A 13,943-nucleotide genomic window follows, 5' to 3' on the forward strand; every position below is an offset into this window, starting at 1 on the left:
AGAGATGTAGAAGATACTGAGAATTCTCAGAAATTCTTGTAAGAATCACTATTATTTATACAATACACATCACCTTAAATTCTTACAAAATACTCTAAAGTAGATGGTCTTGTTCCCATTTTACAGATAGGGAGTTCAGGCTCACAGAATTTCAATGATAAGTCCCAGTCCACATAACAAGGGGCAGAGCTGGGGTTGATCCATTTCCCTTCCATTAGGCTACCCTGTTTCCTAGAGAGAGTCCTTTGGCCCACCCTCACTTTTATGTGAGCATCTTTGAGGAGGATGTCAAGTTGCTAAGAGACATTCGGTAACCACGGCTTTCTTCTCAGTTCTTTTCAAAGTAGGTGGTGATGATGTGCCAGGGTGGAGGGAACGGGGAAGGAGGTGACAGAAGATGAGACTCTGGAGAGAGTAGCAGCCAAGAGCTGGCTAAGGCTATGGATTTTCTCTGTTCACTTCAAACCTGAGTATGAAGAGTCACGAACTGAGAATAAGGTTAATGCAACACTTCTGTGTACATCAAGGAAGCACACAGTCTTAAGGATGAAGGAGAATTGGGATAATTAATTTGGAGAAAAATCCCTACTGTCTAAGACCTTATGACCGCGGTGGGTTACACCAGTAATTTGGAAGGGGCTACTCTCCTCAAGGGCATTAACTTTAGTTCCAGAGGGTCTATAACCCCATGCAGTGTTAGCAAATGATATTTCTTCCTGTGAACTATTTTCTTTATTCCTTGCTGCTTTCTTTGGCTTTACCTTGTGCCAGACCTGAAAATCTGGAGCTGTCCGCCCAAGTCCAGCCCCCTCCAGAGCACAGTGGCAGGGTTCCAATTCCTTATGGCAGTGAGTGTGAAGACATTTCTGCATGCAGGGTAATATTTATGGCTTTGTCAGCTGTTGGCACCATAGACATGAGCTCAAGATGGTCAAAGAAGCTTTAGTGGAAGATGAATGTTTATTTAGAATGATGATCTAATGACCCAAGTTACAGTGTAGCCTCTGGGAAGTAGTCCCCATCTAGTCCAGAACATTGCCGGAGAGAAGGAGTTTTTTATTCCCCAGTACCCAAGGGTCAAATGTAACCAAAGATAGTGACCATTTGCCTTTAGAGTTGCTGTTTACCTCAGAAGGCCTTCCGGCTGCCCACACTTTTGTGTGTAGTATGCATCTTCTGGTCCTCTGTACTGATTCCATCTGAAGATGTGGTGATTGACAGACTTATGTGTTTGTTTCCACCCCCACACTGACTCCATGACTCAGAATCAATTGATCATCATCCTGGCCTTAGTGTTAATATTTATTTCTGGAAGAGCAAGAGCTAGATCTTTCAAGTTTTCAATACTATTACTTCATATAACGTATTTAAAACTTACGATGTTTGTCTCATCCTCATAATAAACTTCCAGGTGGGCAGAAAAAATATTATGCTCCTTTGAGCATCAAATGTGGTGATTCAATCAAATTTATCAGAATAATTGGTGGAACCAGGACTATAGCGAGGTTTTTCAGATTCCTAAATCTGTATCCAGGGGTAGACAAATTATAGCTTGCAGGGCAAATCTGGCCAATTGCCTGATTTTTTTTTGTTTTTTTATTTTTATTTTTTGCTCTGTGAGCTAAGAGTGGTTTTCTCATTTTTTAAATAGTTGTAAAAAAAAAACAAAAAAGTACATAATATTTCATGACACATGAAAATTATAAGAAATTCAAATTTCAATGTCTGTAAGGCTTTATCAGAACATGGCCAAGCTTATTCATTCACATATTGTCTATACCCTCTTTCAAGCTACAGTGACAGAGTTGAGTAGTTGTCACAGAGACCTTATGGACCTCTAAGCCTAAAATATTTACTATCTGGCCCTTTATAGTGAAAGTTTACCAACCACTGAAATAGAAGATCAATGGAGACCCCTGTATTAGTTTGCTAGGACTGCTGGAAAATGTTTTTTGTTTGTTTGTTTCTGTTTGTTTTTTGAGATGGAGTCTTGCTGTGTCACCCAGGCTGGAGTTCAGTGGCATGATCTCGGCTCACTGCAACCTCTGCCTCGCGGGTTCAAGCAATCCTCCTTCCTCAGCCTCGCAAGTAGCTGGGATTACAGACCTGTGCAACCATGCCCAGCTAATTTTTGTATTTTCAGTAGAGGTGGGGTTTCACCATCTTGCCCAGGCTGCTCTTGAACTCTTGATCTCAGGTGATCCACCCGTCTTGGCCTCCCAGAGTGCTGGGATTAGAGGTGTGTACCACTGTGCCTGGCTATTTTGTTTGTTTGTTTTTGATTGACTCTCACCCTGTTGCCCAGGCTGGAGTACAGTGGCACAATCTTGGCTCACTGCAACCTCTGCCTCCTGGGTTCAAGCAATTCTCCCACCTCAGCCTCCCGAGTAGCTGGGATTACAGGTGCCTACCACGAAGCCTGGCTAATTTTTGTATTTTTAGTAGAGACAGGGTTTTACCATGTTGGCCAGGCTGGTCTTGAACTCAGGACCTCAGGTAATCGGCCCGCCTCAGCCTCCCAAAGTGCTGGGATTACAGGCATGAGCCACGGCACCCAGCCTGGACTGCTGAAAAATGTACTGCAAACTGGGTGGCTTAAAATACCAGAAACTTATCGTCTCATGGTTCTGGGGTCTAAATGTCCAAAATCAAGGTGCCAGCAGGGATGGGCTTTCTCTGAGACCCTGGGCAGAATTCTTCCTTACCTTGTCCTGGCTCCTGGTGGTGGCCACAATCCTTGGCCTTCTTTGTTTGTAGGTGCATCTGTCCAATCTCTGCTTCTGTCCTCACATGGTTGTCTTCACCTCATTTTCCCTCTGTGCATGTCTGTCTTCAAATTCTCCCTTTTTGTAAGGATGCCAGGGTTATTGGATTAGCACTCACTCTAATTACTTCATCTTAACTGAGTCATCTGCCAAGATCCTATTTCTAAATAAGGTCACATTCACAGGTACCAGGGATTAGGACATCGACATCTCTTTTTTAGGGGACACAATTCAACTCATAAGACTCTTTCCACAGTATAGCGTGTTGTCCCCTTGTTATCATTTATCATTTGTCTTTTCCTGCCTTCCTCCCTCTGTTCCTCCTTTCCCCTTCTCGCTTTCGCCTTCCTCTTGCCTCCCTTGCCCTATTCACTATATATTTAACAAACATTTATAACATCCCTACTGTGTTCTCATTCTTATGCCCAACACTGTGCTCACGTATAGGATAGAAAGATGACTAATGGTTGGTCTCTGGTCCTGGTGAGCTTACAGTGCAATGCACAAGATAAATCACCTGTGGTGAGTTTTGTAAAAGGGGTTTGTATAAAGTACAGTGGAAATTTGAAGGGATCTTAAAGATTTAAATTCCTAAATATTGAGTAATACTATTATGAAATCATTGACAGTTTCTGTTATTTAATGTACCACAGCTGTGACTCAAAAAGGATAGATGCTAATATACATTGAATTTTAATTTTTATAGATTTAGGGGGTACAAGTGCAGTTTTCTTATGTGGACATATTGCACAATGGTGAAGTCTGGGGTTTTATTGTGTACCCATCACCCAAATAGTGTACATTGTACCAATAGGTAGTATGTCATCCTTTAGCCCCCACCCTCCCTCTCCCACTCCCTCGCACCTTTTGGAGTCTCCAGTGTCCATAATTCTACTCGGTATGTCCGTGTGTACACATTGTTTAGCTCCCACTTACAAGTGAGAACATGTAGTTTTTGGCTTTCTGTTTCTGAGTCATTTCACTTAGGATAATGGCTTCCAGTTCTGGTATAGAGTTTCCTTACCATTCCTTTTTTTTTTTTTTCCTTTGAGACGGAGTCTCGCTCTGTCACTCAGGCTGGAGTGCAGTGGCGCGATCTTGGCTCACTGCAACGTCTGCCTCCTGGGTTCAAGCGATTCTCCTGCCTCAGCCTCCAGAGTAGCTGGGACTACAGGCGCCCACCACCACGCCCGGCTAATTTTTGTATTTTTCGTAGAGACGGGGTTTCACCATATTGGCCAGGATGGTCTCAAACTCCCGACCTCGTGATCCGCCCACCTCAGCCTCCCAAAGTGCTGGGATTACAGGCATGAGCCACCATGCCCAGCCCCTTACTATTCTTTTAAAGTCAAAATGTATAGAAATGTCCTACTTTCTTCTCTGCTTCAATTCTTTCAAGCTTCTTTCTCATAGCATTTACAATGTCAGATTAGGATACCCAGCATTGGGATGACAGCCTGAGTAGAGGCCTTTTGCCTGGTTTGTTATATTAATGTTGATGGCTTTAGAGAGACTTGGTCTGCAGCTTTGTGGGGTGGAGCCTGTCACCATTCAGTGCTTTTTGTCCAAATATGTTGCTTTTTGTTATGTCTTCTTTGAGGCTCTTTGTTGCTCTGCTTTCTGCTCCTGGCACTAATTGGCCACATTCAAACACTGTTGTGAAGTGCGTGAAATGTGTTTTGACTGCTTCTCGTCCCCTAGCTCCAGAGCTTAGTGTCCTGCTGGTCTTGCAGGAACCTCCTTGCCAGGGTCAGGGGTACTTATTAGTTAAGAAAATTTAGGCAAGTCACTTAATCTGTTTCTTAGTGTCCTAAAATAAGATTAATAACTACTTTATAGGATTGTTTGGAAGTCCAAGTTTAACAATGTGTGTCTGGCTGGGTGCAGTGGCTCACATTTGTAATCCTAGCACTTTGGGAGGCCGAGGTGGGTGGATCACCTGAGGTCAGGAGTTTGAGACCAGCCTGGGCAACATGGTGAAACCCCTTCTCTACTAAAAATACAAAAATTAGCTTGGCATGGTGGTGGGTGCTTGTAATCCCATCCTACTCGGGATGCTGAGGCAGGAGAATCACTGGAACTCGGGAGGCGGAGGTTTCAGTAAGCCAAGATCGTGACATTACACTCCAGCCTGGGTGACGAGAGTAAGACTCCATCTCAAAAAAAAAAAAAAAAAAAAAAAAAAGTGTCAAGGGGCTTTAGACATGGAAAGCACTATATAAATGATAAATGTCAGGAGGTATCATTAGGATAGTTACTAATTAAAATTATGCTCTGGAAATTCCAGAGACATTTTCTTCTTTTGTGAGGTTGTAAAAGGCATAGTTATCATTGATGTTAACTTGCTTTGGGTATAGCTTAGACTACTGGTTCTCAAAGTAAGGTTCCAGGGCTGGGAGCATCAGCTGTACCTAGAAATGTGTTACAAATGCAAATCCTTTGGCCTCACCCCATCCCTTTTAAGTTGGAACCTCTGGGGGAGGGGCTTAGCAATCTGTGTTTTAATAAACTGTCCAGGTGATTCTTATGCCTCTGAAGTTTGAGCTCCATTGGCTTACAGCTATGCCCAGCTGGATATGGGTAGGCTCTGATGTGCTGATGTTTTTTCACGTGAGCTTCCTTTCCCATATGGAAGGAGTTCTGTAGGCATAAATGTGTGCCCCTAAGATTGAGCTGTCACAACATCCCTGCCACCGATGTTTGCCATTTTTCAGCATAGGAAAAGATCCTAGGATTGCAGGTTCTTGAAGCACCATCTTTGCTAAACACAAATGAATCAGGTATTTTGGTAGGGTCCAGAGAGGGGGTTTTAAGGTGTTCCCTAAGTGAAAAAATAACAGTTGGATGAGATGACTGGTAAACTATTCTGTGAAATTCAGTAGAGCTGCTCTGAGCTTGGTTCCTGTTCTGGCTACTTCTGAATACCAGGTTTTTGTCTTTTTTCTAACATCCTTAGTCTTCCTCAGATGAACACCCATCTATTAATCAGACTGGGGCCTGCCCCTGCTCTGCCAGGTCTGAGAAAAAGCCAGGTGTTTGCTGTGCACCCTGTGTTTCCCATCATGCCCCTGGATTGCAGCCACGCCATGTCTGTTATGATAGGCGGACAATAGTTACATGGGTAAAGTGAAAACCAGAGCGGTGCATTTAATGAAGGTGGAAAAGGGGAAGTTGTGGGAAAAACATAAGGCAGATCATGGTACTGTCATGTTGATTCACAAGGGAAGAGGCACATGGTAGGTATTCAATAGATGGATATTGAATGAATGAAGGAGGAATGAATTTGGAGTTTGGGGAGCTAACCAAACTACTTAACTTCTGAGCATCTATGTTATCCCAGATGAACAGACATTATGGCTTGATTGAGTGAACTATTAGATATGTTTAGTTTTAAATGCAGACATAAATAGATTTGATCTTTCAGTAGTCTGAATTTCCTCCCATCAGCTTTCCCTTAATTATCCACAAGTGTTCCAAGCCTTCATTAGCTAAATAGGATGCAGATGATGGTCATTAGTCTGGGCTATAAATCCTGCTGGCACATTCAATGGCTTTTCACTTGGTTAATTGAAATTTTCAGTATTCATGGACTACAAGAAAACACTGTAATTTTATCATTTATTTGGTGGTATGTTTTTTCATTTGGCTGGTGTTTTATAATTATGCAGTTTTTTAAAAAAATAAATGTGAATGCCATACTTTGCCTGGAGGGAATACCACTGCATCCAGTGTATATCCATCAATACTAGTTTACTAAAGCATGAAGACCTAATGGAAATTCATACTTTGTCTAGAAATCCTAGAATTGGCTGGCTAAACTGTCTAAGAAAGCATCCAAGTAGTGTGCTCTTTGGAGACTCATTGATTCAAGTGTAAGAGACTTCCAAATTGTTAGTAATGTGATAGGTTTAGTCTTGACATCTACCAATGAGTAAGAAATCATCCATTGTGTCTGTGAGGTGCAAGGTATCAAATGGAGATGCTTTATGCAGACATCATTCCTTTAAATGGCTGTTAGCTTTCAACTGTATTTGACCATTCATCAAACCTACCTGGCCTCTGTCTGGTGGTATCTGGCTGAGAGTGAAAAACACACCCAAACACAGATACATACATACATAAAGGAACAAATAATACTTGAAATAAAATTTCATAATATTGCTATCTTAGAGATTCAATTTCTGTATTTCTTAATTTTATAATTCAATATTTAAGCAATTCTCTTGCACATGACTGTTCCAATATAATGAAGTGTCAGATGTTTGCTGTTTGAAAAATGTAAATCTTAGTTATAAGCATTACATAACAGAAATTGACACAGTAGAGATAGAATAGATTTATTTCTGTTTCTCTAAATTGAGTTTAATGGGAATAAACAGCATTGTAATAACTTTCAGAGGTAAACTCTCTCTTACAAAAACGAGTATAGGACATATGGATTTGGGTGGTTGTGGTGGCTCACACCTGCAATCAAAAGTGCTCAGCACTTTGGGAGGCTGAGGTGAGAGGATCACTTGGCCCAGGAGTTGGAGACCAGCCTGGGCAACATAGTGAGACTCCATCTCTACAAAAAATTAAAAAAAAATTAGCCAGGCATGGTGATGCATGCCTCTTGTCCCAGTTACTTGGGAGGCTGAGGTGGGAGGATTGCTTGAGCTCGGGAAATCAAGGCTGTATTGAGTCATGATTGAGCCACTGCACTTCCTTCTGGGTGACAAAATGAGACTCTATCTCAAAATAAACAAATTAATTAATTTTTAGAAAGAATATATGAGGTCTCTTTTCAGTGCTCAATCACTTTGCAAAAACATTTCCACCAGCGAGAATTGGGTAAGCAACACACCTTCTGGAAGCCTCTTTTTGTAGGCTGGACTAAATGAGCCACCAATTACTGGTCTCCTATCTGTGGGCTCTCTGTCTAAGGACTTATTACGGACTTTTTTTTTTTTTTTTTATCCCAGTTCACTTTTCCTTTTAGGTCAATTTCCTCTTTCTGTCCACTTGGAATATTTCTACAAACAGTTATTAATGTTAATTTAGGGAAGATATGTTGAAGTACCTGTCTTCTAAATTAACCACTAATGTATCTCAAAGTCAAATGTAAAGGCATTTGTTAAGTTATGCTTTTGTGAATCACCCGTTGTGATGGTTAACTTTACATGTCAACTTAACTGGGCTAAGGGATGCCCTGGTAGCTGGTAACACATTGTTTCTAGCTATATCTATGAAGTTGTTTCTGGAAGAGATGAGCATTTGAATCAGAAGACTGTGAAGATCTGCCCTCACCAAGTTGGGTGGGCATCATCCAATCCATTGAAGGCCCAAATAGAACACAAATGCAGAGGAAGGCGGAATTCGTTTCTGTTTGGGCTTGGACATCCGTTTTCTCTAGCCCTCAGACATTGGAGCTCCTGATTCTTGGGCCTTCAGACTTATGCTGGTGGCCTCCCTCCCCCTTCCTCTGGGTTTCAGGCCTCCAGGAGGGGGCTGAATTACACCACTGGCTTCCCTGTGTCTCCAGGCTGCAGATGGCACATTGTGGGAGTCCTCAGCTGCCATAATCACACAAACTAATTCTTATAAGAAATCTCCTCTTGTATATCTCTATATATCCTATTGGTTCTGTTTCTCTGGAGAACCCAAATTCATCTGTGAAATTCTCTTCCCCTCTGTAGATAATCAGGAGCTGACCATGTTATTTAGTCAGATATGTTCTTTTATCAGAGGATGAAGAAAGAACTAAGCAGTATGCTCATTGATTTCCAAACAATGTGTCTGATAAAATCAGGTCCACTTTCTTCAAATTGGCCAAGGCTCTCATGACCTAAAAGGAAATGAATATGGGTTTCCTCACTTCATAGTGAAGAATTCAAGACCCCAAGGCCAGTGATCCACTTTAAGCTCACAAGGAGGTCTGTTAAGAAGGGACAAGAATTAGGTCCTAGACTCCTGAGCAAATTTGCTTTTCTGTCCAAAGGCTTTATCATAAAAGGCCAGCAAACTTTTAACTATAATATGGGGTCATGTTCAACTAGAGTCAATCAGCCACAGCCAGGATCTGCCCTTGGTAAAAGTGTGTCAAAGTAAAGTAGATTGTAGTGGACTTGGCAATGCCGTGCACAGAGCTCCCTGGTGCCAGGAGTCCTGCCAGCTGACTGCCCTCAGCTATCAGTCCTCCCAGGAAATTGCTCTTGGCTGGAAACAGTCACGTTGCCCAGGATCACGCTGCCTTCCCAGGGCAGGCCTCTGTCTCACTCCAGCTTGGGATGAGTTTAACCTGCTTCTGAGCTCTCCATTTTGTTGGATGAAATCTTTGTTGAGTCTGCACCATGGTCCAACTTCTTTATCTTCTCTACCCCACATCCTTCCCTATCCTCCTATAAGCGGTGATGTCAGGAACACTTCCTCATAAAGCTTCTGCTTGCTAATTTCTATTTCACAGTCTGCTTTTTAGGGAACCTAACCTGTGACCTGTGTCTTTAGATTGCTTACCATCACTATGAGTGTCCAATATCCTCATGACTTAAGTCTTCATTTCTCTCCTATCAAAATTTGCTTTTGAAATTATTTAAAAAACAAGCCGGGTGTGGTGGCTCACACCTGTAATCCCAGCACTTAGGGGGGCCTAGGTGGGCAGATCACCTGAGGTCAGGAGTTTGAGACCAGCCTGTCCAACATGGCAAAACCCATCTCTACTAAAAATACAAAAATTAGCCGGGTGTGGTGGTGGGCGCCTGTAATTCCAGCTACTCGGGAGGCTGAGGCAGAAGAATCGCTTGAAACCAGGAGGCGGAGGTTGCAGTGAGCCAAGATTGTGGCACTGCACTCCAGCCTGGGTGACAGAACCAGACTCTATCTCAAAAAAAAAAAAAAAAAGAAAAAATTATTTAAAAAAACCCCAAAACTCCAAGGTATAACAATATGCTTTTAGAAGGGATCTGATAAACTCATTCCCTTTCAGGTATAATGGACCAATGAACTATAATATATGAAGTGTCCAATTTTCCCGTCTGCCGTGACACCCCCCCCCATATCTTAACATCCCTCATGAGTTTGTCTATTATGAATCAAAGCCTTATGCTAAAAACAGAGCTCTAATAAGTGAAATTTCAGGCATTAGTTAATAAATGGTCAAAAGAGAGGTCTCACCTATCTAAATTCTTTTTGGGAAATTGCTAAAACTGTCCATGTATAATACTATAATACTATTCACTTCATGCTGGTCACCCCACTAACAAGGTTAGGAGTCAATGCTCTAAAAAAGTCACTTGTGCTTTATTGTGCTTGTGCTGCTGTGACAAACCCAGCATCATACCAACTTTGGTGGAGGTGACTCATTAGGAGTTTCCTTTTTAGTAGAAAAATATTGATACAATCATCAAGAAAGTCACAGCATGGCCAAGTCGCCATGTTTTGAGTCTTTCATTTTCAGTAATTAAGGTGAACATGTTATTGGAAGATTTAGAAAGCCCACCCAAAGTCACTCACAATAGCTGCAATTAGTAAACTGGAATGCCAGTTAAAGTCTTTTGAAGCGGAGAATGAATTGAGACTGACCAAGTGTATACGAAAACTCCCCTTAGAAAATGGCTAAAGTAAGGAGATGGACTCTCATTGACCCGTGCCACCCCTCTTTCACACTCATTCCAAGTCTTGAGATTTTGCATATGTTTGCCCTTTGGCTAAAGTGTTTCCTTTCTACAAATGCAACATTTAAAATTACCTATGTATATATATATATATATTTTTTACTGAGGCTAATTTCACCCATCTCTGACTCTAAATTTTCCTCCAAACATGTTTCTTAGGTCACCTGAGACTGTTCTCAAAGGTTGAATGGTATTGTTTAACTGAAGATCATTTCCCCTGGGGCTATGGCACTAATGTCCAAATTCTTAGACATGCTCCTTAATTTACTCTCCCCAGGGTTGCAGTGCTCGTGCATCTTGAGCTTACTTAAAAATGCAGTTATGGTCTCTTGAGTTGCCCCCACATGGACTCTTCAGTAGCTGGAGAGTGGGTCCTCCCTATGTTCTGAGTCCCATTTCAGACAGAGAATGAAACTTGAATTCAGGGTTGAGCAGAGAAATTTTCACCACTGGACTTGCATTTCCCGGAAAAAAATTTTAGTTGCATTAGCCAGGGAATCAGGGTTATTTCTATAACTAGTCCCTTTAGAGTTTAGACCAGTTTTCTCAAATGTGGGCAGTTTTCCCCCCTAGAGAACATTTAGCAATGTCTGGAGACATTTTTGTTTGTCATGACTGAGATAGGTGGAGATCGTCAGTAGCATCTGGTGGGTAGAGGCCACACATGCTACAGAACCCCCTACAGTGCACAGTGTGTCCCCACATGCCCTCAAAACAAAGAGTTATCTAGTCCAAAAACATTCACAGGCCATCACTGAAAAAGCCTGGTTTAGCCAAACCAAGCAGAAAATAGACAACAGCTTTATGCTAAATAGAAGGTGTATTTTACCATTATTTAGAAGTCTTTTATCTCTCTTCTTTCCTATATCCCTGAGCTTCACTTTATAATGGTGTTTCTTGTGAGGCTGCTTTTCCAGCACAGTGCTTCCAAAGAAGTGTTTTGGGATAAGGATTGCAGTTTTGCCAGATGTTATTTTCTTTTGCATCTACTCAGTTCATATTTATTGGTTATCTTCTTTGTGCCAGGCACTGGGCTAGTAATGGAACTACTGCAATGACCAAGTTTCAGTGGGTCTTTACCTTCTTGGAGCAGAAATCTGGGAATCAACACTGAGGCCTCTCTCATGACACAGTGCTCATGTGTACAAATGAGTAAATATGATGAAAAGTCATGAGGAAGACATCTGATGGGAAGATTGTGGGTGGGGTGGTTCACGGTAGCATGTGGAGAGCTGCCTGGTTCTTTGGCTTTTCTTTCTGTCCTGCCCTAATCTTTGAACAGTCAGCAAGAATACTATTTCTTACATCCCGATGCAATACAGAAATGAGAGAAACTAAGATATACCTGGCAGCACAAAGAGCAAGAGGACATGAAATTTGCAGGGCTATACCTGTCCTTTCACCACCTGCTACTGTGTTTCAGGGCTAAAATTAGGTCAACAGGATAGATCATGGTAACAAGAATGCATCATGTGCCCTCATTCTCTTTGAGCGAGGATGACTGCTTCTCTATGGAAACCATTTTCTTCTTTGTTAATTGTTTGACAATTTTGCTATTTGTGCCTGTTTTTTATGAACTTTTCATTTTGTCCGTCTTTTTGTCTTTTGCCTCTCCTCTTTTCTTCTGCCACCAGAATTCTTCCCTTCTTTCTGTTTTCCCTTTTTAGTTCAAATTTTCCCAGTAACATTTATCCCTTCCCTCTCAAATGAAATAAAAATGGCCAGCAAACCAAACTTGGAGATTACGTCTAACCTAAACCTTGAACTTAATTTTTTTAATTAAAGATGCGTTTTTATATGTGCATTCACATTCTATCTTTTCTGTCCTTTAATACTACATGTTGTTTTGACCTAGAATATGTGCTGACTTAGATCCTTAGCTTTCTCACATGCTTATTGCAAAACAAACAAACAAACAAACAAAAAACAAAGCAAACCAAAACCTTAGGTGAGGTGGTAAATATTTTTATGATGTTATATGAGCGGAGAGTAGGAGACAGTTTATATACACTAAATTTTCCAGCCATATACAAGCATGTTTATTGCAGCATACTTTGCAATAGCAAACAAAAGAAAACAAGAAACAGCAACAATAAAAGAACAAAAACCTGTTGATCAATAAAGGAAAGCATAAAAGTATGATATATTTATATTATGAAATGTTATATAGGTATTGAGAAGAATGAGTTAATCTGCATGGGCTGAACTGGAAAGATGTTGATAATATGTTCTTAATTAAGATGGTATGATCATAAAAATGAGAGTTCTATGTAGTATGTGCAGACATATTTGCATGAGAATAGAGAAAGTGTGGAAGGATGAATACAAATTTGTATTATTGGTTACCTCAGGAGGATAGGGTATAAAAGAGACTAACTCATTAAGAATAAATATTAGTTTTATAATTAAAGAAAATGTAAAAAAGGCTTACTGAAAAAAATCTCAATACTGTTTTTATGGCTGACCATAGCTATGTATTTATTCACAGGATTGTCCAAAGGGAACATACTTGCATGTAAATCCCAATATAGCCTTGAATGTTGCAGTGCCTTTTGAGTGATTCATCAGGCCAAACAAGTATACATACAAATGTGTGAGAAGTCAACCACAGGGAGAGTGAGTGCATTAAAGCAAGCAGAAAGGAGATAGTAAGCCCTGGTATTGTTCAGATCACAAATCTCTTACATAGGCAGAAGCTCCACTCTCCCACTTGGGCTCATAACAGCTGTCATTTGAAAGATTGGGCATAGCGGACTCTAACATTATGCACATATCTCTTCAAGATAGAAGATCATGTGTGGTTGGAGGTGGGTTCTGGAGTTAGATGGCTTTGCCTCCTGACCTAACTATGTCCAAGGTATATAGCAATTAACCTAATTGTGCTTTCGTTACCTTGTTTGTAAAATGAAGATAACTAAGAATCCTTACCTCACTGAATGGTTCTTGGCCCATAATGGATGTTCCAGCTTGGGTGGAGTAGCTTTGGGAATAGTGAAGGGCAGACACATTTTAAAATTCAGAGAAATCAGTGGGGGACACAGAAGGTAGTGCCTACCTTGGATTGGGAATGAACATGGAAGGGTCAATATGATTATATGTTAACAGTTCTAAAGTGTTTTCCATCTTCCTATTTTGTAGAGCACCATTTTCAGCACATTGGCCAGTGAGAAGTCCTTATCTGACTGCAAAAAGGTAAGTCAGCATCCAAGAATTCCAGCATGCTGTCAGAGTAATAAAGGCTTCAGAGTTGGTGATATTCGAATGAAAAGCTGTGATATCAGTGGGGATGTTCTGGTGGAATATTATGGCTGTCTTTCTTTAGAGATGGAAATGTGAATGGTTTACTTTAAGGATGTGGGAAACTCCATTATATGACAGTATTTTGTTGAAGAGAAGCTCTGATTCCATATATTTACATCTCACTATTATCTGATACTTTATCCTGGCAGATGAGCATCAGGGGAGTTTAGGGAATGCTGTATAAACTGCATTGCAGGCTTCTATATCTTTGTTTGCAAATTTAAATATA

The 13,943-nt window shown here is 41.0% G+C and overlaps 1 protein-coding gene across 2 annotated transcripts in view; it reads left to right on the top strand.

Moving 5' to 3' along the window:
• RASGEF1B (RasGEF domain family member 1B) overlaps nucleotides 1-13,943 on the top strand; it is a 633,330-nt gene that overhangs the window by 209,997 nt on the left and 409,390 nt on the right. For both annotated transcript variants that reach the window (XM_055297172.2, XM_055297173.2), the window contains exon 3: nucleotides 13,553-13,606. In XM_055297172.2, coding sequence (XP_055153147.1) covers nucleotides 13,553-13,606 — 54 coding nt within the window. The remainder of the gene's footprint in view (nucleotides 1-13,552; nucleotides 13,607-13,943) is intronic.

The sequence above is a fragment of the Symphalangus syndactylus genome, chromosome 10 (assembly GCF_028878055.3).
Source record: "Symphalangus syndactylus isolate Jambi chromosome 10, NHGRI_mSymSyn1-v2.1_pri, whole genome shotgun sequence".
NCBI classification, from domain to species: domain Eukaryota; kingdom Metazoa; phylum Chordata; class Mammalia; order Primates; family Hylobatidae; genus Symphalangus; species Symphalangus syndactylus.